The sequence below is a fragment of the Fistularia commersonii genome, chromosome 3 (assembly GCF_037954325.1).
Source record: "Fistularia commersonii isolate RoL2024-O1a breed Wild chromosome 3, RoL_Fcom_v1.0, whole genome shotgun sequence".
NCBI lineage: Eukaryota > Metazoa > Chordata > Actinopteri > Syngnathiformes > Fistulariidae > Fistularia > Fistularia commersonii.
In genome coordinates this window covers 20966041-20993991 of record NC_141286.1, presented here as the reverse complement: position 1 = coordinate 20993991, position 27951 = coordinate 20966041, and the positions used below count along the sequence as shown (strand labels likewise).

The 27951-nt window shown below is 41.1% G+C and overlaps 1 protein-coding gene across 9 annotated transcripts in view; it reads left to right on the top strand.

Annotated features, from left to right (window-relative positions):
• The window catches only part of tspan4a (tetraspanin 4a), a 160962-nt gene that overhangs the window by 26679 nt on the left and 106332 nt on the right, over nucleotides 1–27951 (top strand). For 7 of the 9 annotated variants that reach the window (XM_086144062.1, XM_086144061.1, XM_086144059.1 and 4 more), the window contains one exon: nucleotides 21239–21318. In XM_086144062.1, the coding sequence (XP_086000188.1) occupies nucleotides 21256–21318 (63 nt within the window). In that variant the 5' untranslated portion in view covers nucleotides 21239–21255. Of the gene's footprint in view, nucleotides 1–19567; nucleotides 21319–27951 lie in introns of those variants that run through there. The other 2 variants (XM_086144058.1, XM_086144057.1) reach the window with 1 other exon arrangement.

The following is a 27951-nucleotide window of genomic DNA, read 5'->3' as shown; positions in this document are numbered from 1 at the left end:
CCCGCATCCCTATTCAAGTTTATTTTGGTATCATGAGTGACCATCTGTCAATATTTCTTATGAAACCAGAGAGCATCAGAGGCTTGAAAGTATTTCTTCAGATCTGGACAAATATTGACATTTGGTGATCAATGTCATCGTGACCTCTCTTTCATCCTGTTTGGAAACATTTGATTGCTCTGAAACGGCTCTTTTGAGGTTTTTGTAATACAGTAGAACCTTGACTTACAATTGCATTGCAGCTTTGGAGTTTTCCAATACGAACTGCTGCTCGGTAGATTTTTTTTTCCGAGCCGTGAGCGAGCGGGATGAGCTTTTGACAACGTCATGCCGCCGTTGTTGGTGCAGTGGCGTTTAAAAAAATGGTCCGACACTCCGCCATTAGATAGCCCCGCGAAATCATTGAAAAAAAAACAAGGTGTATGTGTTGTGGTCTTGTCCATGAAGAGATGGAGAACTTCTTTTTGGAGAGATTCTGTGACGGAGATAAAACACATTTATGGGGATTGGGTGCAGATGAGGCATCGGTAGGGTCATGCAAAGTCAGGCGGGGATTTTTTGATAATTTCAAGGAATCGGCATTCGGTCTTTTGCTAAATTAAGTTTAGCATTAAATTGTAGCAAAGTGTGCAAGTTACATTTAGCAATACATTGTAGCATTAAGTGTCTAGCAAGTAAGCTAATTTAAGCAATCTTCAAGGTGAAAACACTTAATAAAACCAGTTTATTTCTTTAAGTTCTCTCAATTCTCTCTCAATGTATTATTATTTTGTATAGAGCATTTGTTATTTATAAATTCCATTTTTCTGTTTAAAAATATGTAACAAAATAGGGAGCTGGAACAGATTAAAAGCATTTCAATTTGTTTCAATGGGGAAATTTAATTCGCGAGCAAAACTAGTTACGAGCTTGGTCACGGAAAAACTTAAACTAGCAAGTCAAGATAAGCTCGCAAGAAATCAAAGATGAACTTTGGGATGTTATGGTTCAAATGTGAAGATCCCTTTCGATTTATCAAAACGTGACGTATCGCGGAAATCTCTGAAATTCAAACGTTTATTAGGACTTCAAAAAACAAATAAACAAATGAGACTGTTTAACAAACAAAGGATAAATGATCACCTTCACTGTGACATTATAATATTGTGCATAAATACCTTTCTGACCGTCGGCTGCAGCTTTGTGATGAGGCTAAATATTTACAGAGCAAATGTCGTAACTCCCAAAAAACAACATATTCATCTGTAAAAGTCATACATTGCGGCGCCGTGACGACAATATGTGATGCAACAAATTCTATCACTCTATTACCGTCGGATTCGGATGAAAATTCTAATCATTATCGAGATGTGGCGGCGATTTGCGCAATTGGAAACTGACAGTCCAATACGAGTCGTTCAAGACAACCGAACAGAGAGGTATCCACTCATTGGTTGTCACCCGAAAGCCGTCGTCAACCGTCACGACGCGGATGCTTTGAAAATAGCTAACACCTAGTTTCGGTACACAAGGACGTGGCACATTGCGTTGTGCAGGAGGTAGAGCGGTCCTGGTTCGAGAGTACCAAAGTGTTGTTGAGCAAGATACCGAACCTTAAATTCTCCCCTGGTGCTGATAGATGGCAGTAAACTGCTCTTGGTTCATCCATGATTGGTTAAATCGGGAATCGGTAAAGGTTTTGACTGGCGGGCCTCAAAGGATAGAATAGAAGCGCATGAAAAAGCCTTGAAAGGATTTGGTCTTTTCTCAAAGCACAAATATGCAAAGCTCATTGGATAAATTGTTTTCCGGATGCATTGATTCTATAACCCAGTGTTCCCCAAACTACGGCCGGCCTCCACATTTTGCCCGACCCCTGAACAATATCCGGAGATGCCTTATTTTAAAATCATGCAAATAATGCAAAAAAGATTACAAATATAATCATAATGAAATCTATTGAGATAAAATCCGTTCTACAACCATACTGGTAGTGAAATGTGTTGTGTTGGTATCATTTTGGTTTCATAGCCTGCTTGCTTTCTGTTTTTCACAGTGAATTTGATATGAGAGAGCTGCAAACAGTTGCATCTACAAGAAAGTTAATTTTCCTTTTTTTTTTCTTCTGTGAAATACTCAAAATGGGTTATTTGGTTATTATCTAGTATATAAATTGTGTTATTAATTTCATTAATAATGTTATTATTTATTTTCTGATTTTTTTTCTTCCTGTAGGTCAGAAAGGGTTATTTTTTGGTTATGTGTGGCTTTCTGGAAAACAATAAATCTTTACGTTTAGACACCTTTGCAATGGTCACACTTTTTGTTACAAACTGAGAAGGGAAAAGTTATTTGGTCCTTGCAGGAAAAAGTTTAGGAACCCCTGCTATAACACAAAGCCACGTCTGGTTTCAGTGGAAGCAGTATTGTTGATCTGCTTTTTTTGCCAGTTAATCCAAGTCTGGGGTTGTTTTTTTTTGGGAGAATTCTCAGGATTTGGTCACTTAACATATATCTCTGGTTTGTTGGTGTTTATGATGCTGAATGTCTACTCATATATGTAGGTCAAACAACGTCAGCAACTTCTGGAGGTTTAGAAACATGGCTATCACTAATTTGAATGCAAGCATAGAACTTGCCTCGGTACACGACTCTTTAATCGTGGTTAGTCGGTGAAAAAAATTTGCAGAGTCTGTAAAATAGCCGTGAACTTCTGAGCCGTGGCTTCCCGTTCTTGTGTCGACAGCTCACTAGCGTAGTTAGCATGCTTTGTGGCATGCTAAGTTGTATTCTTTGAAATACGCGATAGTTTTTTTTGCCATATCAGGCATACAGCCGCTGATTCTTTAAACACTCGGCACTCACTGTCCACTCTCCATTCCCTTGATCTGCTCATTCTTACAGACGGTTTCGAAGGCAAAGTGAAAAAGGGATGTAGAAAGTAATTTGGGGAATGTGGGTATTTCAGGGAAACAGTAATTAAATGAGGTTTAATTATGATAAAATTGAACGTTTGGTGCGCTGGATTAAAAACCCAATATATGGCCTGCGGGCCTTGGTTTGCCCATACCTGTGTTAAAATGCAAAGAAGGAGTTTCCCCATGAGGGATTAATAAAGTATAAGTTGAAAAAAAGAGCGCAAAGCCTCTCAAAGAGGTGAACTTGAATGACAAACACGCTAAGCTCCATAAAAATGACTAAATCTTTCGATACTACTGGATGTGTAGATCCTTTCTTGAAGGAATGAGATGTGAGACACCAGCCTTGACGGTAACCCTCTTCCTATTTTCCGACACCAAATAATGCTGGGCGTAACTTTACAATTTTGGAAGTCACAGACTTAAAACTGAAAGTTGAAAGGAAATCCCAAGAGTCTTAACTGGAGTCGCTCCCATCATCTCTGTTGTCAAGGAGAAGCTGGTAGTCTTAGCGCAGTTGTAGCTCCGTAGGACACACTCAACAAACAATCGATGAGCCCCAAAAAAAATCATAAAAGGTCAACAATGTTTTTCTGATTCTGAGAGACGGTGTTTCTATGTTGTGTGGATGAACGGGAACGGCGAAGGACGTCCCAGTCAGAATGGACCATCCAGAAAGAGGAAGGGGCGGTGGAGCTTTGGGCAGAACAGCTCGGATTGTTCAATGACAACTCCGATGACATGAGCGAGTGGAGAAGGAATCTAGTTGTAGCTTCACACAAGACTTTTCCAAATCTTTTCAAAAAGGTTTTAGATGTAAGATCTGCATTCTGAATTCGAACTCAAGGTCTTTAGATGGTAGCTTGTGTAAGTATAAGATGAGTCTTTTCCATGTCCTCCATCACTTCCTCAACGTCTCCTAGCAGGTGGCTCCAATCTCAGCGCCCTTCTCCCCAGATCTTCACCATCCCTCATGTCTAAATCATCTTATATCCAGAATGTCTAAGGTGATGTCCCTCAGACGGACTCATTCCTGATCCTATCCATCCCATCTTCACCTCTGCTACCTCCACCTCCTATCTTTTCCTCAATGCCATTGTCTCTAAACCGGACATCATTGATATAGAAGTCAACAGAATTTTTATCCACATCAACTGCCTTTATTTTTCTGTTAGCGATTGCGCAATGTTTTTACCTGTCGGAGTAATGGACTCGAAACGAAACGGCCAAATAAACGAACAAACTCATTTTGAAACGTAACCGGCCTTGAATGAAATGTCAAAACACCATCGGGCGTCAGCCTGAAAGCCGTGTCCATCATCACTGATGGATCCTTTCGCTATGCGAGAGAGAGGGAGGGAAAAAAAAACAAAAAAAAACTTTGGTAAAATCACTGCCAGCCGGTCCTGTTAAACACTTCTTCAGAAGTGCATCCAGAGGTTATAAAACTTTTCAAAGTTCCATCGCCTTACCCAAAAGTCCCAATGGAATGGATGCTAATTCAAATGACCCTCTGCAGGTCTGCAACAATGAGCGGCTGAATAATGGGAATTGTGGGAAGGGTAAAATATGAAATGGAAATATATTCTTGGTTTGGCAGAAGAATCCTGTAACCAGATGGAATACATAGATGCTTTTGAACATCACAACTTTGCATAAAACTGCATCGGAGACAGCTGCAGTGATCAGGAACGGAGAAATCGTGTATTCAAACATTCGTTTAATAATTATCATAATAATAATCTATAATTATCTACAATTAAAAAAACAAAAATTACTTTTTCACGATATTCTAATTCTTTTGAGATAGGATTTTTGAGTTTTCTTAAGATGTAAGACATAATCAGCAATATTAAAATAATAAAAGGCTTGCAATATTTCAGTTGATTTGTAATGAATCCAGAATGTATGACATTTTTGAAAAGCATCTTGTGATAGCTTTTCACAAGATGCTAAAGAGGTATACTGTTTATAACCTTTTTGACTGGGAGAGCCATAAAAGCCAAATATTTCTAAATATATTTAATTTGGAGCCATACAGTATTTTTACTGTGTAATAAATGAAACATGTCTTACTTTTAATGCGACCTCTGGTGCTGCATGGATTTGTTTGAAGTGCCGCTTTATATTTGACCGTTTCATCGATGCAATTTTATCCAAAAATTTATCCAAATGCAAATTCCTCAGTCCACGCAGCCTGGAATGCGCGGTAATCATGGTCTTTTTTTCTTTTCGCCATCTTTTCCGTTACGAGGGTTGACGCGGATAAACTAGTTAGCTGTCTGATAAATTAATTTCTTCACTTTTACAACGACCCGGACGTGCACGGAAGACAATGGTTCCCGACCTGACCGACGGGTGACCCGTGAAATTTATTTTCAAAACTAATTACTGTATACTTTACTGTAAAGAAATATCACAAGTATTTTAAAATCACTTCCAAACTGATTTTTTATTTTTCAACTCAAAATTGTCTGGGAGCCATATGCCGTCACCAGAAGAGCCATATATGGCTCGCGATGTTTATACGATAATAAATCGTATCAACTGCTGAAACTGTGACCCTCCCTCCCGTTTCAAGGGAGCAGCAGGACGGACAGTTTATTCATTTTGTTAATTTGTTTTTAGCATTTCTTCGGGAAGCGTTAAACAAAAACAACGAAGAGCCGACGTGCTTAAGCCATCACGATATCACTCGCATGCACTGAGCTTGTCTACAGCCATCGGAAAAATCATTTTTATCTATTTGTGATACAAAAAAAAAAAAATTACATTTCCTCCCGTAACGTCTCGACGTAATTATTATTAATGGTCTTATTATCAGGAGGTTATAAAAAACTAATAGTAAACAACAGAGCAAACCCTTGAATAGCAGCTCGCAATTATTTTGAGATCAGTACGAGTCTTGTACTAAAGTTCTTAACCTTTGTATAGATAAAGTGTTGTTTTAACGCTTCTCATGGATCCCCCAAAAAGCAAACATGAAGGTCACTAAGTGGATGTGAAGTTTGTTGCTGTTGCCATGCCTGTTTTGGATTTAACTCCTCCACGTTGACCCGAAACCGACCTTTCCGATTTGCAATAGCAAATCACTATGGAAGAGCTATGTTTAACATTTTTCATCCAAATATTTTTCATTCTGTTGCCAACTAATAAGAACCTGAACCTAAGTTCTTTACTGTGGTGTAAGATGATTAGGATTTGAGGACTTTGGAGGAAAGCTGGTCGGGGACACGTCAGAATTCAATCAATGCTAGAAAGGTTGATATGATCACTAACAGGGTCATCATCCCTTTTTAAAATCTTACATTCTGTAATTAGCCTGTTAAATACGCTCCCCCTCCTCCCGGTGAGGGGTGAGATTTGAAGAAATGAATTATTTTTACAGCAAAATAGGCAGGACTTGCAGTTCGCAGTCCCACTAAAATAAGAGTGCAAACAGACTGCTGTCCACATGCGTCACAAACGAGTTCAAAGAAATCTCTGTCCACCCTGGAACACCGTGTTGCACTTCCTGAACCATCCATCTGCTCTCCTGACTTCATGCCCACTTATTTTTTTTTAAACGTTGTATTTCATGCTGATGATCCTGATAATTCAGCCGTCCTCATCTGCACTCTCCTTTTCTTTCCATTTCCTTTTCAATATTTTGTTGTTTTTGGGTCAAAGGATCTCTGTCTACGTATTGCCAGCATCATTTCACATTTCACATCTATTCCATATTTCAGAAAAAAAAGTCTTGATTTCTTTTTTTTTTTCTTTAAAAATTTCCATCTTGTTTCTTTTCAATGCACAGCAACAATATATATCTCCTGTTGAGGCCATTCCTGATGTATTGACTCTTGCCATTGTACGCTTTGCCTCTATTCTTTTTGAATTCTGTGTTGTTTTCACTGCGCTTTGGATACAGGAGACCAAAACATGTTATTCAACCAGCCTGAAGTAATAATAAGATCTTTAACATTGATTTTTTTATATTCTTGTGCTTTTTATGGTAGCAAATGAAGATGCCTCTTGCCATTTTGGGGTCCTACAGGGGTATATTCTAGGTCCTCTCTTATTTAGTTAGCACATACACATATGATGTAGATTTACTTTCTATTTAAATCATACTTTTAGTGATTTGTTGAGCCTATGTGTTGCCTCGCAGAATTTTCTAAAAGGAAAAAAATGTTGTGTATCTCAGGAACATCTCACCCCGGCACTGTGTGAAAGTGCCCGAATGTTTTTTTTTGTACCTCACAGTCAGAGAGACACAGAATCCAGATTGTTTTAGAAATACTGCACTCCTAAAACACATCACATCGCTACATCAACTTTGAAACAGCTGGTGCCGAGCCCTGAACTCCCGAGAGGATTTAAAGAATTCTCACCATGACCAACTGTAGGTTGGTCTTCAAAGGGGCAACTTCACGGATTTAACAGTATTAAGTTATCGTGTGGGATTGCGACGTCAAGAAGCAGGAAATAGCACAGAGAATTTATTAAAATAGACAAAAAAACAAAACAAAAAAAAAAAAAGAAAGAAAGAAAATGAAACCATTTAACAACAGAGAGCCCCAAACCAATGATGGAAGAGGACTGGAAAAAAAACAAAAAATGTTAAGTGATCAAAACATTAAATGCGAGCAGACAAATTGCTCTGCTTCACGACTGCATGTGAGCGGGTTTGGAGGCTGAGTAGGAAAGAAAAAAAAATATATCCGGTGGCGTGAAGAGGTTAGTCACTCATGTCATACCTGTCCGACTCAAGGTGAAAATAGACTTCACTGAAGATGCTATTGAATTCTGACAATGGGCTGGAGAGAGTATTTATGTATGTCGTTTCCTGATCCTGGTCTCTCCAGCTTCCAGCCAATATTGGTTCCTTTTTTTTTCCCCATCTCTATATTCTCAGTGCGTCATCCATTTGATTTCCTCTATACTTTACTTTTGCAGCACATTTTATTGTGATTCTACCAAGTGAAACCCCCTTGGGTTAATACAAAATGCTACCCCGAGACTTTAATATTTTGTAAAAGAATCTGGCGCGTTTTCAGATTTGCTTTTGTATTTCATGCGTTGTTCAAAAGCCCCAAATATCCAGTTTGTTGTGTTGTGACTCAATTTGAGCACGATCGCAGCTTGGCTTTGGCGAGTCCCAGAAAATGATACCAAAATCTCAGGCTGCCACAAAAAGTGAAATGATTTTTGTTTCTCTCAAATAAGATAGGATAAGATATGACGTCCAATCAGCATGCAGTGCCGCTCCATTGGGAAACGCCCCTTATTGGGGTCAACTGAAACTTGCCCCAAGTTCTCTTAGACATTCATGGGAAATACTTTTTTTTTTTAGTCAATGTGTGGGATTGCAACACTAAGAAGCAGGAAATAGCATGGAGAGTTAATTAAAACAGAACAAAAAAAAAAAAGAAAGAAAGAATTTAACTATATTGTATTATATTTTCCGCACTATAAGGCGCACTGCATTATAAGGCGCATAGAATAGAAACTACTGTCGTGGCTGGGGTTGTGTTATGCATCCACTAGATGAAGCTGCGCTAAAGGGAATGTCAACAAAACAGTCAGATAAGTCAAACTTCATTAATAGAATACAAACCAACGTTCTGACAACTCCGTTCACTCCCAAAACAAGTTAGTGCATTCACAATACGGTACCGTACGTACCGGTAGCTCTTACTGGTATTTGTGCCGCCTTTGGTGAAAACAGTTTTTCCAACTCCATTTGTCGCAGTTCAAAACTTGTCATAAAACGAAAGCACCAAGAAGGACCGCCTCTAAATTCACTGATGTTCATGACGCTAGCTAGCGCTGTTGCCTTCATTGTTTAGTCTTGGCGCAGGTCATCTTGTTGCTTCCTCGACTTCCGCAACATTGATTCATTACTGTTGAATTCTCTCGCTGCAGCTCTATTCCCGTGCTCTACTGCGTGACTGAGTTTGAACTCTGCGTTGTAAGCGTTGTGTCTCTTGAAAGGTGCCATTTTGTGTCTTTATTCACATGGGAGTGGTGTGGGAATGGAATTCCCCTTTACTGTAACTTCAGCGACGCCCCGTTACTTCGGTAGCCATAATTAACCGATATTGATCCATATATAAGGTGCATCGGATTACAAGGCACACTGTCATTTTTTTTTAGGAAATCAAAGGCTTTTAGCCTTATTGTGCAGAAAATATGGTACATAGAGCCATGTACAGAAGCAGAGGAGAAAAATCTCAGGTTGTCACCTGAAGTGACCTGACCTTGATTTTGATTTCCATCCATTCCCTTTCCTGATACGCCGTTAGGCGAAGAGATTAATTCTCTATCTCTGGATCTGCCATGTTAGATGTCACTTCCTTTGCCGTCTTTTTCAGAACATCCTCTCTTAAAGTGACCAGTTGCAACCGATGCTCCTCTGCAATCGGCGCAAATAGGCTCTGGTTGTTATATTCAAGCGAAGCATGAATCTCCGCGATGCTCCTGTGCGGAGTGCGAAAGAAACAAATGAAATGTTTTATGACTGCAAAGAAAGGACAGCTCTTAGAATACGAAGATGGACATACGGCAATGGGCGATTTGTTTTTAATTTTTCACAAGGCGGTTTTAAGATACCGTCAGTCATTTGATACATAGGAGCATAGTCGATTTTTCTTCATTCTGTAGAACTACACAAAGAGGGCAGGTGGGCGTAGAGTCATGGTGTAAAGCATAGAATCATACTTTGCATCCACCCACAGTCATGTTGTGTGTCTCTGTTTGTCTCCAAGCGTAGCGCACGGTGTAATTACATTTCAGCGTGACAGTTTTCACAGCTGCTGACATGAATGGGCTCGACCACATACATGCGGCAAACGAACAATAAGTCGCCCGATGAGCATTTCATGGTAATTTTACTGTTATGCCTGCGTATGTTTTGAGGTAGCGTGCGTGTACGTATCGCTGCGTTCATTGATTCTTTTATTTGAAAGGTTAATTAATGAGTGTGAAAAGGCTTAAAATGTTAGACTAATGCAGACCAGCTGCGTTTTCGATTCATATTACCGTTCGACATTGGTTTATGTCTATTTCTTTTTTTTTCTTTTTTCAATTCATGTTTATCAGCAATGTTAGGCCATTTGGAAAAAAATCGGAATGTGGACCACTCCGTTCTCATTATCCTCTAATCGCCATGTCAACGCAGTCGGGACATAAAAAGTGTTGCATCCTTGCATGCACGCCTGACTCTCATTTCATCACTCTGCGGCGATGTTTTGGTCCCGGGAAAAACATCTCATCAATTCGAGGCCGGGTTGCGATTACAGCCGCACGGTTATTAATGGGGCCCAGAGGATGACCTTTAACCTTTGATGGGTGACTTTTCATCTCGGGAAATAGATCACCACCGTCGGCATGGAATTAACTCTGGACTTACGACTAAAGTAAAACAACAACAACAAACATACGCTAATGATATCTTTCTATCCCAGTTTTTTGGTTTCTTCAAATGATTCCTATTAAACAAGACACTAATAAAATGATAACCATACCTACTATCATACAACTTGTTCACAACTAATCATTCAACAGCGCATTCCTCATTACGTAACTTGAATTTATCATGAGATTAGATCAGTTTGTGTTTTAATCTAGATTAATCTCGATTAATCAAAATTAATCTCGATTAATCTCAATGAATCTCATTTGCCTTTTCTGTGTGGCATCGGTGTACTCCCAGTACCTTTATCGTGGGCTCTCTCAGGTTTCTCATCCTCAACGGCCGCGGTTCCAGGCAGTGGCTAATCTAGGGACGCACGTTCCCTGGATTAGCCCCAGATTAATGGTTTGTCTGAGGTGGATGCCAGCCGGGTTTGGTCGCAGCCTTCCTGTGAACGGGATAAGGGGTATCAATTATGAACAAATGGAAATTCAGCACAGTTTTTCCATAGTTATTCAAATCACAAAATAAAACTTACTCATTTCGGAAAGGTGATGTTTTAAAAGTGCTAAGAATATCTAGAACTCACAATGGGTCAGTCTCTTTCTCCACCATTAATTTTAAAGTCGGTGTTTTCCAATAAGTCAAATACCCATGTGTTACATAAAAGTGATTACTACTGAAGGTCGACCCCTGCAGCTTTTACGCCCATTGAGAAAAGACCCGCCCAGAACCCCCCCCAAAAAACTCAGATCACACTCCTTCATTTAGTCAGGGGCGGTTTGTTCATAAGGGTGATCCGGGTGATGCGCCGCCAAAGCGAAAGAATTTTTAAAATACCATTCTCTTGCTTTAACAGCAGGTCTGACCATTGTAGCTACCTTTGAATAGATCGTCCAATCAGAATACAGTGTTCCTTTGTGGGGAAACGCCCCTTTTTGGGGTGATTTTCAGTCAGGTTGAAATCACCTCATAGACTCTAAGGTGACATCTTTTTTTTTTTTTCCCTCCAAAAAAGGGGACTTCCATGCATTCCCTATGGGTTCTGGGAGGGCTCACATATTTGCTTTTGTCATACGGGCAATGGTCAAAAATTCTTTCTTCACTATCTGAGATTTTTGGGGATAAACTGACATTGGCTAATTTACCTTTAGAATGGGACATCTTAGTCATCATTGCAAAAATTGCCAACCTGATAATTTAGCCAGGAGCTGCCGCTGCATTTAGTTAAATTTGTAGTTTTGTGGCAATCAAAACAAAAAATACTTTGTTATTACCTCTACAATTACAATAAATGCGTGGCACTTATGAAATGTACTTTTTAAAGATATATATGTGTATACTGTTTGAAAGATTTATTTTTGGGTGGGGCTGGGGGGGGGGGTTTACGCGAAATCAGCTCTATAAAACCCACGTGGACTTTTCTTCATTGTTCAGTCAGCTGCTTTTTTACATCTCTAGTTAATTACAGCGCAGAAAATATTCCGTAATTTCACGCTGCACCATCATCACTTATTGAATTCCATTATGCTTTATCACTAAGGACACATTTAACGCTGATCATTGCTCTCCGTAGCACATTAGATTGTCCTCAGTGCCGGGACAGAATACTAATCTCATGATATTCTCGTACAACATTGATAGGTATCTCTTCTTCAGTCAAACTGCAATTATATCCTCATATGAGAATCGAGACTGGAGTCAACACGTCCAATTGAAAAGGAACGAACTGAAAAAAAAAAAGTTTTTCAAGACAAAGATCTCTGTCTAATTTTAAACAGAGGACAAACATTTCCATTATAAGAGGGAACGGTACGCTTTTTTGAAAAATAATCATTTTTTTTCCTGCATTTAAAAGCACCTTGTTATCCAAATTATATTTGTTTTGATGACACTGACAAGCGTTCTCTGCCCTCATCCAACCCCGAATGAATTCCACTTTAAGAGACAGTCCTGGCACGATTGCAATTCAAGCACCGACTTCATATCTGAAAATGTATTTTCCTTTTCCCGTTTAAATATGCCGCTGTGAGTTTGAGCAAAGATTTTGTCGATATCTCAAAGCGATACTTTCTGTTTGTTGTTTTTGTGTTCCGCCATCCTCTGATCTGCAGTGAAGGAGATTTTAAACAGCCGGCAAACAGTGTTGCCATATTTGTATATATATTGCATATATATTCTATTGATTGGAAACTGGAAAGTATTTTTTATGCCCTATGGTTTAGAGACAGGGCGGTTTAACTAAGTTGATTATTATCACATCGATATTTACCTGGAGTCTCAGAAGTACTGCTCTGCAGAGAGGTAATGATCCTGCATGGATCTGTCAGATCAGTTTCCCCAATTTTTTGCAGTTCATGGTTACCGCCTCCCCGTTTTTATTTTGGTTTTCCCCCATATCTTCCCCAAACCAGCCGCTTGGCCTCTCTGCAAGCCTGCGTTCCGGTCCTGCTAAACCCCTTGAGTTTTTTTTTTACCCCTTGCGTGATTCACATGCTGAAATTAAAACACAAATCAGGCTGTGAAATTTTATCCCGCTATATTTATGAGGAGAATATCCCTGTTAGTGTTGTACTAAAAGCAGTATTGAAATTTGTAAAAAAAAAAAAAAAAAAAAATCTGAATACCACAGAGCCAGAAGTGCCTTAATGGAATAATTTTGATTGTATCAAAAATATGTTAGCTGACCTAAGTTTGCGTTCTTTTGCCCAGAGGGGAAATAGAGATCGTCGCCTAATTTCTGGTAAATTTTTAGACTAAAAATTAGAAAAAAATGAAAAGTATAATTAAATCCCATTAGTGTGATTTTTTTTTTTGAAAGCACTCACAAATAACACTCATTGAAACAAAGACTGAGAGCTTGTCATTATATCATTTTTTTTTTCAAACATGGATTAATAAGGCAATTCTTTTATAAGCGAAAAATCATTACTTTCAGACGCAAGGGGTACTACAAATACGAAAATATATTAACAAGGATTGAGAACCGGGCCTGAAACAAATAAGTTGAATAAATCTAAAATTGAACTCGTCTGGTGACCTTGTGATATTTCATCCCAGGATTTCTGGAAAGCCGTTACAATTTTCATACAAGATTATTTATGTTGCCCGTTCTGTAATTTAGGTATTCCTAGGAGCAATGTTCCCTCTTAGCTGCGCCATTGTGCAATTGTGCACTGCTCGCACACTCGGCGCACAAGAAAACCTATCCAGCGCAGTGTGCGCACTGCAAATGAATTAGATATATAACATTTTTTTCTGTAAAATTTTGCTGTGTAACTCAGTGGGTGACAGATGTGGACAGGTTTCCAGCCAATCATATGATACGATGCAAATACGCCACGCAGCCAATCACGGCATTTGACAGTACTTGCGTACGTGCTCTGCCCATACACTCTATATAACAATAATAACTGGCGGAGTTATGCTAATGCTAGCATGCTAACCCCTTATAGTGGCAAAACGATTTGGCAGTGAATGTGATATGTCCACTCATTAAACCAAAGTAAAAAAGAAATGCGGTTCTTTTAAGCTGTGAAACTGGGTGATATTTTTTTCTTTTTCGAGTGAGAAAGGTCTGCTCTGAAAAACATGCAGCTAAGCTAAAGTAGCTAGCGAGTTTTCTAATGGAAAAATATGGACTAAATGGGTGCTGGACTACCTCAAGCGATACATTCAGCAAAAAAGTCATACAAATGCTGTTGGAATTATACAAAGACTCAAGATGGGAATAGCAATTGGTACAAAAAGAACAACCTGTCACATAAAAAAAAAAAAAAAAATCTGACCCTGAGCAAGTTAAAGTTCTAATTGACATTATTTTACTTGCCATCAAAATGAATCCATCAATGCTGTCAATTGGCCAAATGAGTTAAATTAAAAGTAAACAAATGGAAATTGCTGTTGTAATTCGATTCTTTTAATAAGTCATGGAACTTGCTATAAGCTCAGGTGTGATACTGGTGTGTGGACACAGTATGCACACCTAATGGTGCTCACAGTGGTCCTCAGTGTGCTCAGGGAGGTTGTCTGTATACCCAGACATATGAAAAATTTGAGGGGAAATTGCATACGAGACTCATATTCCAGCCATAAACATGGGGAAATCAAGACAGTTACCCCTTTACAACAGCAGGGGGACCAGGACGCAACATCCAAGCACGCCACTACATTTACCTCTCATTTACACAACACAGACGTTCACGATCATTTCAATATGGGCCTGTGAATAGAAACCACTGGATTTAAAGAAGATTAATTCCTTTATATTGTTTCTTATGTAATTTTTTTTCTAAATCACCTATGCAGAGACTATTCATGGGGCGCCGTCACACATGTGAATTCACAGCGGTTGTATTCGTGCGCTGGCGAGGTGCTTCGTTATTTTTATTTGCAGACGAGTCGCAGTAAGGTGTTTGGCTTTGTGAGTGGTGATTAACTATGATTCGTCACGGTGTTGATGAGTTTCCCGCCTCATGATTCAACTGAGTATTTATCTCAAGAAAGTGACTGTTGATTATAGCAATTAGCGTCTTAATTGACAAGTTAGCGAGATATTATATATATATTATGCAGCCATGTATATGAATGATTGTTGGACAATAATTGAAAAGAGGAGTTTTCGTTTTTGCTCGGTGTAAGTATCTCAGTATGTAATTAGTAACCTCTCAACCAAAGCTGATTATGATGGTGGAGAAATGTTCCTAGTTATACAAAGATCTGCATAAGCATGGAGTTTCTTTGAATGTATAGTTAATCGACTGCTGAGTGTAACTCAAAACAAAACAAAAAATGTTCTGGCTACGGAACAGACTTGATGGGAGTCCTCTTTTAGTCAAAACCGTTGATTGGTCATCGTGAATGTTCAGTGTTGGGGTCCAAGTCGCTGAGGAACATTGTAATTTATGAAGAAATATCTAATTGCCCTCAAGGAAGTAACAGAAACCCTTACTGGATGAATGGAGGATGTAGATCGCACCAATACATGAAGAAAAAAAAAACCTCATTAAACATGTCGTATAGAGACACAGAACCATTCATTCACATGTGAATTACAGACATTCACTCTCTTATTAGCATCCCATTTACGCAGAGACGTGCAGTCAGGAGAGGCCGTGCCTCACTTGCCAATCTTGGAAAGAAAAAAAATATAAAATGAAAACAATAATCAAGTGGTTATATTTATCAGTGATTTGCAGTATAACGATATATTTCATTCAACTTCACCAGTTTTAGATTGTTTTCCATTCAATGAAAAAAAAAAAAAACACATTTACTGGTTAAATACTGAGAAGAGACTTGCGGTGAGGTAGCGGACTGCTAAGTCTCAACGTTGACCCGATCGCTGTCTGTCCCCATTAAAATGTTTAAACACTTTTTCTATATGAACACCATTTCCAATGTACAGTGTTTTTGTCAACAACTGTATGTGTGGTACTAGTTTCTTGTGCTGAGGGATCATTAAACGGCTGCAAAGAGCCTCTAAGTGAGGCACACAGTTCTCCTGCCTCATGGGTTTGCCATAAACCTCGCCGCACATCACTGCATGTGGACATACAACAATTCACTCTCCTCTCATATAGAAACACACCTCTCATTCCATCGTCATATAAAGGCAAACAACCACTCAGCCTCTGATTCACAAGTCACTTAGACGGACAACCATTCACACACCATGTAGATACAGTGGGGCAAAAAGTATTTAGTCAACCACCGATTGTGCAAGTTGACCCACTTGAGATGACATAGGTCTGGAATTGTCATCATAGGTACACTCCAACTATGAGAGACGGAATGAGATTTTTTTTTAACGAATTTATTTGCAAATTATGGTGGAAAATAAGTATTTGGTCAATAACAAAAGTTCAACCCCAATACTTTGTTAAATACCCTTTGTTGGCAATGACAGGTCAAACATTTTCTCTAAGTCTTCACAAGGTTTTTACATACTACTGCAGGTATTTTGGCCCATTCTTCCATGCAGATCCCCTCTAGAGCAGTGATGTTTTGGGGCTGTTGCTGGGCAACACAGACTTTCAACTCCCTCCAAATATTTTCTGTAGGGTTGAGATCTGGAGACCGGCTAGGCCACTCCAGGACCTTGAAATGCTCCTTACAAAGCCACTCCTTCCTTGCTTGGGCGGTATGTTTGGGATCATTGTCATGCTTAAAGACCCAGCCACATTTCATCCTCAATGCCCTTGCTGATGGAAGGAGGTTTCACTCAAAATCTCACAATACATGGCCCCATTCGTTCTTTCCTTGACACGGATCAGTCGTCCTGGGCCCTTTGCAGAAAAACAACCCCAAAGCATGATGTTACCACCCCCATGCTTCACAGTAGGTATGGGGTTATTTGGATGCAACTCAGCTTTCTTTCTCCTCCAAACACAACAAGTTGAGTTTTTACCCAAAAGTTCCCTTTTGGTTTCATCTGACCATAAGACATTCTCCCAATCCTCTACTGGATCATCCAAATGCTCCCTAGCAAACTTCAGACTGGACATATACTGCCTTTAGCGGGGGCGGGGGGACACTGCTTAACACTGTCTGGCGCTACAGGATTTGAGTCCCTGGCGTAGTGAGTTACTGATTGTAGCCTTTGTTACTTTGGTCCCAGCTCTCTGCAGGCCATTCACTAGGTCACCCCGTGTGGTTCTGGGATTTTTGCTCACCATTCTTGTGATCATTTTGACCCCACGGGGTGGATCTGGCATGGAGCCCCAGATCAAGGGAGATTATAAGTGGCCTTGTATATCTTCCATTTTCTAATAATTGCTCCAACAGTTGATTTCTTCACACCAAGCTGCTTACCTATTGCAGATTCAGTCTTCCCAGCCTGATGCAGGTCTAAAATTTGGTTTCTTGTGTCCTTTGAAAGGTCTTGGCCATAATGGAGTTTGAGTGTGACTGTTTGAGGTTGTGGACAGGTGTCTTTTATACTGATAACCAGTTCAAACAGGTGCCATTAATAAAGGTAACGTGTGGTGGACAGAGGAGCCTCTTAAAGAAGAAGTCACAGGTCTGTGAGAGCCAGAAATCTTGCTTTTGTGGAGGTGACCAAATTCTTATCTTACCAAGGAATTTACCAGTTAATTCATTAAAAATCCTACAATGTGATTCCCTGTGATTCTTCCCCCCCATTCTGTCTCTCATAGTTAAAGTGTACCTATGATGGAAATTACAGGCCTCTCTCATCTTTTCAAGTGGGAAAACTTGCACAATTAGTGGCTGACTAAATACTTTAATTCCCAATGGCTTATAGAGAAACACCATTCATTTACAGGTCATATAGAGAAATACATCATTTACTCTCTCAGTTCCATGTCATATAAAGATACATAACCTCACTGACACATCATATGGGGACTCTTCATTGGTAGGCCATTAAGGCATCTCTATATCATATAGAAACACAAGTTATATAGATATACAAACAGTCACACAACATATAAAGTTTTTTTTTTTGTCGCATAGAGACACATCACCGTCAAACACAGACATTCTCTCTTTCATCGGTACATCAGTGAGAGAGCGAGTCATTCACATATTATAAAAAGAAATAAAACCCTTCAATCCCTCATTTACACATCATAAGGACAAAAACAACCATTCACTGTCATGTTGGCACATCATCGAAGCAATATATCGATTCACTCTCACACAAAGAAACACAAAACTTCATTCTCATTCACGTCAAACAAAGACATACCGCAATTTCTGGACTATTGAGCGCACCTGAATATAAGCCGTGCTGGCAAAAATAAATAAATCAATATATGAGTACATATGTACATATGTACATATACATATACATAGACCGCACTTATCTATAAGTGGCAGGTGTCCACGTTATAACATGAGATATTCACACAGAAATATTTTTTTTTACTTTTAATTGAAAACAAAAAACAAAAAATTAGCCACATCATTGTTTAAGAGTGTCAAAAAAGTAGCGGCTTATAGTGATTACGGTACTATTCACTCACATGCCACAGAGAGAAATAAAAACCTTCACTCCCTCATTCACACATCATATGGAGACACATAAAGGAAAATATTTGAAGTAAAATATACGTCTGCAGCCGAAGGTTTCTTTTCAAAGTGTGAAATCATGTGTGAAATCAATCCTATTAATTTACTTCGAGTCAAACAGTACCAACACGGTTCTTATAAACTTTGGGAACACATTTCATCCACATTTGGATGATTCTTACGCTTCTATAAAAAAAGTCAGTGGCTGTCAGCAGGTGGTATTTATCCTTAAGGTAGAACTTATATGTCTGAAAGAAAATCAACGGAAGACATTAAAAATATAAATTATATTTTTCATTTTGTCAGACTTCAGTCCCAGGCTATCTTTGGTCAACACATAGAAGCCACGATGCCATTTTTAGTTTCCTTTTGGTACGACTCGGCCCCAAAATTGCACACTTCGTTGCCAGAGTTTGTTTTCGCTGTGTCAAAGGAGGCTTGCAGAAGTGAGCAACAGCGGCGGCGACACTGTACTTGCAACATTACTCAATGATAAACATTATCGTCCGTCTGTCAATCAGATCGGATCATCGCGAGTTTCCTTTTCACCGTTTCGTCGCCGTTTCGAGGCATCGACGCGCCATCTTTTCACCCAAGTCGCTCGGGCATCGGGTCACGTTCAATCTGCGGGTTTGGACAAAAAAATAGAAATCCGTTCCATCCCGATTCGAGCCGCGAATAAAAAGTCAGCGCCTCTGCCGCCGCCGCCGCCGCTTTGAGGCATCCCCTGCGGGCTCATAAAGCAACTGACCCAGATGGCTGCCGGGTTGCGGAGAGCAGGCGGTTTATTTTGCTTGAATGTCAGCGGCGGCTACGTTTTTCACCTGGAAACACACTTCAGGAACGAGTTGTTTTGAGGGTGGGGGGTGGGGGGTGCTGCATGACCCCAGAAGGAGTGTGTGAACGAAACCGAGTGTGAGCCAGAACAACCTCTGCGTGTGGAATGAGATCCAAAAGAGAGGCAGGGAGGAGGAGGAGGAGGAGGAAGTGCTAGAGCAAGTGCTGCAATCTTCTCAACACTGTGCATTTTAACATTGCCCCAGGTTTGTGTGTGTGTGTGTGTGTGTGTGGACATGTGTTATCTGGTGGATGGTTGTGCATGATTGGCGGTTTTGGGGGGGAGGGGGGGTTGGAGGCAGTGATTGGTCACCGGGGCGGGGAGTGGCCAGAATATGAACAGCCGCTCCTGGTACGCGCGCTGCTGCTAGTTTTAATTTTTATTTCGGGGACGGATCTCGGGGAAGAGGAGTGACGGCGTTGCGAGTGCAGAGAGGAGAGCGTCTAAGCCGCTTGGGGGGGGGGGGGACGGAAGGAAAGCAAGGGAAGGGAAAGAGAGAGAGAGAGAGAGAGAGAGAGAGACAAAGAGTCGGTGAGCGGGAGAGGGAGGGAGCTGGAAGCAGCCGGGCTGGACTACCGCTCAAACACCGCAGTCGCTCTTTCGCTCCTCTTGAAGAAACTGTTCTTCCTCCTTGATCCTGCACGCCTTCCCCCTTCTCGAGCCTCTGCCATGACCCGGGTGGACGTCCCCCCCTGAAAGAAGAGGAGAGAAACCGCTATAGTGGCAGCGGGGGAAGGGTAGAAGGGGAGGGTGGGAAGACACTGGGAGAGGAGAGGAGAGGACGCCGTGCACTTTGCCTCGCCGATGAGAGTCTTGGAAATGAATTAACCGCCGTCGGCGCAGTTGGGGGGGAAACGCGCGGTGGGGGGGTGAAAAGAGTGCCGGGTAACCCCTCGACACTTTTTTTTTTTTTTTTCCCTTCCCCGGGGTAGAGAGGGCAGAGGTAAAAAAGAGGAGATCGAGCGTTGCAGAAATCCACCAGTCATCTTGTTTCACACTTTTTTTTTTTTCTTCTCCCCCCCTTCACCCTCCTCACATACATGCGTTTTCCATCCATTCACATTTTTTAAGTTTTTTTTTCTCAAAATCATCCATTCAACCGCCACGTCCCATCGTTTCATTTTCAAACAAACCCAGGCGACGCCCCCCCCCCCCCCCCCCCCCAAAACCCCCATCCCCCCCCATCCCACCCCAGACGGGACTCGAGGCGGATACGCCGACCGTCGGCGAGTAGAGTTTAAACGGCGCCGCTCGGGGAGTTTCCTCATGAGACCAGGTAGGACGTTTCCGGATCGAGCCGGCCTCGAGCAGCCGGAGGGGGTCGACTCGGAGCGCTCCGGTCGCTCTCCTGATTGAACTGTTACAAGATGAAACTGCAAAAAAAAAAAAAAAACAACCCCAGCTTATCTTTAGACTGCGTGACACCTGTGTTTGGAGGGATTAGAGAAAGGTAGACCGGTGGGACGGGCAGATGTGCGCGCGCGTATGTGTGTGTGTGTGTTGGGATTACGTCCTAAATACATAGAATTACACAGGTGTTGCGGCGGGATTATGCAAAATCTCCCGCTGGATCTAGTGACACGATAGTGAATGTCAGAGCTCTGTCTTGGACAGATTATCTCAAATCGGCGCTTGAGGCGTAAATCTATCCCAGAACAAGGTTGGGTGGGCGGGGGGGGGTTCGATAATTATTTCGAGGCGAAGTCGGAAGAGAACCGAAGCACCGGCCGTCGACTCCCCTGCGTGTGGAATAACTTTGAAGACTCCCCCCTTTCCGGACTTGCGGACTTGAACTCCAGTTCAAACTCTCAACCCCTCTGCCGCCTCTCGCCATGAGACGCTCCAGCACGGACGAGACCCCGTACCGACGTAGTCCGTCTCTGGACAGCAAGCCCGACACGCCGCCGTTCACCTCTGGGTTTCACCGCTTCAGCGGGGAGTTCGAGTACAAGAGGCCGCCGTTCGCGTTCGGCTTCCACACGACAAAAGGGCCCCAGACGTCCAAGGGGCGCTACAGCCAGGGGAAGAAGTATGTGGTGTTTTACCTGGACCTCTCCTTCATATTCCTCCTAGAACTGCGGCGCTGCAGGATGGCCGAGGGCTGTATGATGGCCCTGCGTTACGGAATGGTCTTCTTCAACCTCCTCTTCTGGGTGAGTGTTTCCCAACTGCTTTTGCATCCTAACTCTAAAACTTCTTTTTTTTTTTTTTTTTTTTTTTTTTTGAGGTTTCTTTAAAAAGTCTATCTCTGCCTTGCTTTGCATCTGTTCAGTGAGAGGAGAGAGAGTGTGTGTGTGTGTGTGTGTACCAGAATGAGAGATCACGTATCTAGATCATGTGCATAAAGCCCAGTGTGTGGGCGACTCAGGATTTCTCTGCTCCCCCTATACGGCGCTGGAAGCGTGGGTGCTCGCCTGATTGTTTACCGCGTTCGAGTTTTGTCGGGTTTCCCGGCGCGCATCTCGGTGCGATCGTCGCGTCGTAATTCACCGCCTTGCCTCCGCGGCGTTCGTCCTCTTCATCGTCCGTTTTCGGGGCGGGGGGGAACCGAACCGGCCACGTTCACGGCGAAGTTTTTGAAAAGGCGACCCCCGATCCGGCGCTCGCCTTTTGATTTGTGTCGCACGCCTGCGAGAATCGGCGACGGTGACCGGACGAGGCCTTGAAGACCGAAATGCAATCTTGCCGCCGAGATGAATCCTCCCTAAGGGACGGGTGACCTCTTCACCTCGACGCATCTTTTCTCTGCTTTAAACTCGTGTCATCTAACGGCGAAAATGGGAGTGTGTGTGCTTGTTGCCGCGGGTGATAAAGAACTTCTGCTTGACCACATGTAGCCCACCGGAGCCAATTGTCATTCAGCTACGATCCCGTGGGGAACAAAAAAAAAAAAAACGAACTAAAAACACTACGCCGGTATGACGGCTGTCTTTGGAAAGAAAAAAAAAGTGTTTTTCAAATGTTGGAATTCGTTGAAGCAGTTATTTGAAGAGTTCACAAAGTGTTTCAGGTACACAACTGCCGTCTGCCAGGTTTCCATTTTCACTTTTTAAACGTGACCTCACCGCAGACGGCGGATTGAAAAAGTAGCGGCGTGGATTACATTAACGCTGACTTGACTTTCAGTTTTTTTCCTCAAAACAAGATGAGTTTCAAAATTATAAAGCCTGTTAAGCACGGTGAGAAAAAAAAAAAAGAAAGAAAAATTAAAAATTCAAAACGTTCGTTACTGGATCGAGTCTGTCCTCAATCTGCCAAAATCCTCCGGCGTTGACTGACGCTACACTGACATCATGACGTGGAGCTATGATTTCTATCCATTCATTCATTATCTAAAGCGCTTAACCCGCACTCAAGGTGGCGGGGGTGGGTTGGCGGGGAAGGGGGGGGGCTGTTCCAGCTGTCATGGGGCGAGAGGCGGGATTCGGTCGCCAGTCGATGGCAAAGTCACATGGAGAGCTGCACCCGTTCACTCTTTCATTCACATGTCAGATAGAAACATAAAATTATTCACTCTCTCACTCATATGTTATAAAGACATGATCTTTCATTCATGCAACAGAAACCATTCACTTAATTTTCACACATCATGTAGATATAAAATCATTCACTCCTTCATTCTGATATCAGGTAGATATATAATTGTTTACCCTCTCATTCAAAAGTCATATAGAGACATACAATAATTCACCCTCTCATCCACATCATAGAACTATTCACTTTCTCATTTACACATTATATAAAGCAGGGGTGTTAGACTCGTGGCACTCGGAACAATATTTTGTGGCCCCCCTGTTTGAAATCAAATCTTTGTGTTAGTGCGGCCCGTGCGTTTTTTTTCTCACATGCATCTGGAGGTCTTATATGGTGGGTTTAAAAAAAAAATGGGTGAGGAAAAAATGAAAAATTAACTTTACAATGTATTTTTTGCTTCAGAATTTGAAATTGAAATTATTTTTTTATCTCTATAAAAACCACAAAAATGATAGTAAAACAAAAAAAAATTGGCAAAATTAAAAAGATTAATTTAATAACCAGAGTAGCTACCATTAGCCTTGTAAACATTATACCTCCTCTTATACATGCTACCAATCCATTTTCTATTAAATTCTAGTGCCAAATTTTCCCACAGGGACTAGATTTTCTCTTTTAACTCAACAACATTTTTAGGGTTTAATTTTATCAATTCTTTTTCAATATTCATTTTTAATATTAATTCATCATGTATTTTTTATATGTACATTACGTATAAAGATTTTTATATATACATGTAATACATATATAACAATATTTCACTCCATGTAGACCAGGGGTGTCAAACTCAAATACACAGTGGGCCAAAATTCAAAACTGGGACAAAGTCACTGGCCAAGATTGATATTTATTGAAAAAAAAACTTCCGACAGATATAACAATGAACCTTTTTATATGGACCCAAACAAGTTTGGCTTAAAAACTAAATATGGAACAAGCATAGCTTAGTACTATACAATATATAACTTAATATTGCATACATGCAAAATCCTGTTTTCTGCCTAAGTAGGAGGTTTGCCAGTATTAGCATAAGGTCGCTATGACTACTGTACACAGAGGAGAAGGCGTTTGTGGGTCCTGTTGTGATTTTCGTGCCAAAACACCAGCAGAAAATATTTGGATTTGTAGAATTAGCGATACATGCACTGTACACTACACCGGCGGGCCAGCTCTAATAGTAATTTGGTATGGTTTTGCGGGCCAAATATAATTACAGAGCGGCCCAAATGTGGCCCGCGGGCCAGAGTTTGACACCTATGATGTAGACATACAACCATTCACTCTTTCTTTCACACGGCTGGTCAATTTTCTAGTTTCCGATCAACACGTTTGTGGACTGCAAGTGGAAACCGCAGACCTCCCTGTTGGAATCCAACCGAGAACCGTCTTGCCCAAAAGCACAAGCGCCAACCCAAACTGCAATTCCTTCTTTTTACAAAATGGATCATCTTGAACACATGGTGAGAGGAGCGATGGTTCGCCGTCGTCACCAGCAGAGGAAAGGCGGCGTCTGTCATTTCCATTCTCCGTGCGTCTTTTAAAACTGACAGTTCGAGAGGCGGGGGGTTCAAAATGCAATGAAACCGTACTTGCGTTTCCAACCAGGAGCCGCGAGTCGACGTATCTCATTTGATTTTTTTTTTTTTTCCCCGGGTAGGACAGCCAAAGTCAAAGGCTGAACACGGCGCAGGCATCGCAGTCAAGCTGTTATCAAACGGCGATCTAAATTCAAAGAGGATTAATATCAGCGCGGGTGATTACCGTGAACAAGACAGGTGCTGCTGTTCTGAATTGATCAAACGTGCGAAAAAAGTTAGAAATCTAAACAACACTTTGTTTCGTAGGCGTCTCTTCCAATGGGGCCTTTTTTTTTTTTTTTTTTCTAATGTGTTTGTATTCCCCATCGTGAAAGCGCAGACTTAAAATGATTTTGGAAATCTCTCACGGAGGTGTTAATGGCAGAGCGAAGATGGGAAAACGGAGCGTAATAGCCAGACATTTTCGCTTCGCCGGGAAAGCAGGTATTGTTTTGATCATAGCGCGTCTGTTAAAAAGGAACACAAAAACAGTGTCACGTCGGACCTGCATGTGTTCCGGGCGCCACGTGGACGCGGCTTTGCAACGTCGTGGCGAGTGGAACAAACAGTAACAAGTACAAATCCCAGCAGGAAAATCCAGTCATGCATTTTGACCTTGGCGGAGGGAGATACAATTTATTTTTTCTCGCGTAAATTATTTCATCATGACGTGGATATGTTGAGAAATGGATTTTTTTTTCCCGTGTTATCATACCGATATTTACGCTTGAAACAAATGGGACCGTTGAAAACTCGTGTTGTGTTTTTCTGCCTGAAATGAAGCGGGCGTGGGGGAGGCGGGTGTCAAAGAAACACGGTGTTTTGTGAGTGTATCATTTCTGCTGACATACCGACGGCTGAGACTCTGCGCTTCTTTATTTGAATAACTTACAAGCGTTTACACGCAACGGATGTCAGGTGTCAAAAAAAAAAAAAAAAATCTATAATTTTCCACAGTATTGCACACTTCTCTGGGGATTTCAGACTAAATTAAAGCAGACGACCGAGAATAACCCTTTACCTTCTTTCTAATGGATCCAGATCCGTCTCCCGGCTGCTTAATTGATGCTGCAGAAAAGTTTCGGGGCTCCGACTACTTTCCACACGTGTCATTGTGTGGATACACAAATAAAAAAATAAAAATAAAAAAAAAAAGGAGGGAAAGTAATTAAATCTTTCCTTTGCATACGTCTGTGTATGTTTACCACTGCAGGTTGGAAAAAAAAAAATAATATCAAGCTTCCAAAATGAAATAAGCTCCCCCCTTAACGCAGATAACTCAGATGTATAAACATATTAATCCGACACCTCTGTCACATGCGGCTTTCCTCATAATAGTCCCGGCTGTACGTGCACGCGCACTGTCGCCAGGCAACGTACGAGAGGATTTTTTTTTTTTAAACGGGTGGTAAATTTGAAACTTTCCTTCCAGGCCAGGCGTGCCTCGGGCGTCCCAGCGCGTTCTGAGTGGCAGAACGGTCAGTGTTTTCAGGAAAAATGGCTTACGCGGGTCCTTTATCACAAACAAATGGGGCTACAAACACATTTTTTGATCAAATTTTTTATCCACTTTTTATCCACTTTAGCCTCGATACACGATACACGCACATACAAACAAACTCACGCTTTCCGCCTTGTGGCTTCGTAGTGTGGTGGCAGTTGTGCGTGCTACTTTGCTTTGTTTACATTGTTATTGTTGTTATGGCTCCTTCAAAGGTTAACAGTGCTGGTTATAGTCGTGTAAAGAAGAAGTCAAGAATTCGTGTCAATCTGAAGAGGGAAATAAGAACTACACGTGGGAGCGGTGTTAAGGATCTCTCCAAGAACTATCTGTACGAGCCTGAAGAGCGAAGATGCGCTAAAGACGGCTGAAGTAGCTAAAGGAGCGACTTTGTTAGCAAAGCAAAGGTATCGGGTTTTAGAAGAAATTGAAATCTGACTGTTAGTTTAGATTAACGAAAGACAGCTAGCTGTAGATAGCGTTAGCGAGGGTTTTGCAATGCAAGAAGGCTTTATTTTTGCTGATTTAGGGAAGGAGGTACTGGTGAGAAAGAATACAGTAATAATCAAGTTTATCTTTAGGTGATTTCTGTATTTTTGCCACAAATAAACCCATAAAATGTTTGATGAGGGTACAATATGTTTGTAGAGTTGGAGAACGGATCAATGGATCAAAAATTCATTTGGTTCACAAAGAAGTCAAAGAACAAATTAAATTTGTAAGCCGAGTTTCTACTGTATTGTGAGACTCCACCCCATGGTTACTTTATGGGAAAGTCCCGATAAAGCAATTTTTTTTTTTTTTTTTCATAAAAAAGGGTGAAGAAACGCATACAAGCAGGTTGAATAAAAGAGTTTCAGCTTGGATGAAAGGGAAGGTATACAAGACAGTTTTGAGACCAGCGATGCCGTATGGTTTGGAGACACTGGCATTAAAGAAAAGACGGGAATAAGGAATGAGTCCATCAGAGGGACAGCACATTGTTAGATGTTTTGAAGAGAAGGTCTGAGAAGACTGAAATGGTTGGGTGATGTACGGAGGAGGGGTGGTGAATATATCGGTAGAAGCACGCCGGAATTGGAGCTTGAGAGGAAGACCAAAAAGAAGATTTATGCGTTGTATTGAAAGAGGACATGAAGTGAGTTGGTGTGAGAGAGGAGGATACAGAAAACAGGGGTTAGATGGGGGAGGTTGATTCACTGTGGTGACCCCTGAAGGGAAAAGCCGAAAGGAAAAGATGATCAATTATCATTAAATTTTGGGTTTTATGCATAAGTTATCCAAAAAAAAAAACAACTTGAGGTTATTCAAAAAAAAACAAACTTTTGAGTTTTACCAAAAAAATGATCTGAAAAAACCTAACTTTGTCTGCCTTTTTATTTGTTTGTGTTTGCTGGTATCGTTGGGCGAGGCTACACGATGGACCGTTTGCTGAACAATCACGAGGCCGCATCTATAGAGAAAAAAAAATTCAGTCTCTCATTCAACATCACATACAGCCGGTCCATCGTTTTCAATTTCTTTTACCCAAGGTTTTTTTTGTGGTTATGTCACCATCCCTTCTCCTACATTGTGATGTACGTCACATTAAAACAAATTTTGCTGGGGAACTAGTTGGTGAGCGACAAATACGTTGTCCCACTGCGCTTTACGGGGAAGACAGCTCTGTTTACGGGGCTCAATAGAAGTGAAATTGAATTGAATAAAACGCACAGACACATTGCTCGGTTGATTGGCCGAACCATCTACCTCAGATACCACTCCAGATGCCATTGCATTAGCTTGATTGAGTGACTAAGACACTGGTAGTGGCTCCTGAAAACATTATCATGGGGGACAACTTTTGCAATGATGCCTAAGGTGACGCATTGAATACGCAAATTAGACAATTGTCACGATTTACATTTGTCTTGTCAAAATTATATATAATCTGTTTAATATTTAAATTTGGCCTTGGGGGTCTTAATTATTTTGTTCCCAATTTTTCTTTATTACTGCGTGGGCTGAAATGAACTTTTTTGAGAGATGCAATAGAATTTTTCTGACCTACTATATTGATATTGAATGTGCGTAGTTCGAGTAGATGCCCTTCCTTGGCCTGATCGGGCTATGCAATAATTAAAAAAAAATATTAAAAAAACACAAAGAGGATACTTCTATCTACATAAGCTACA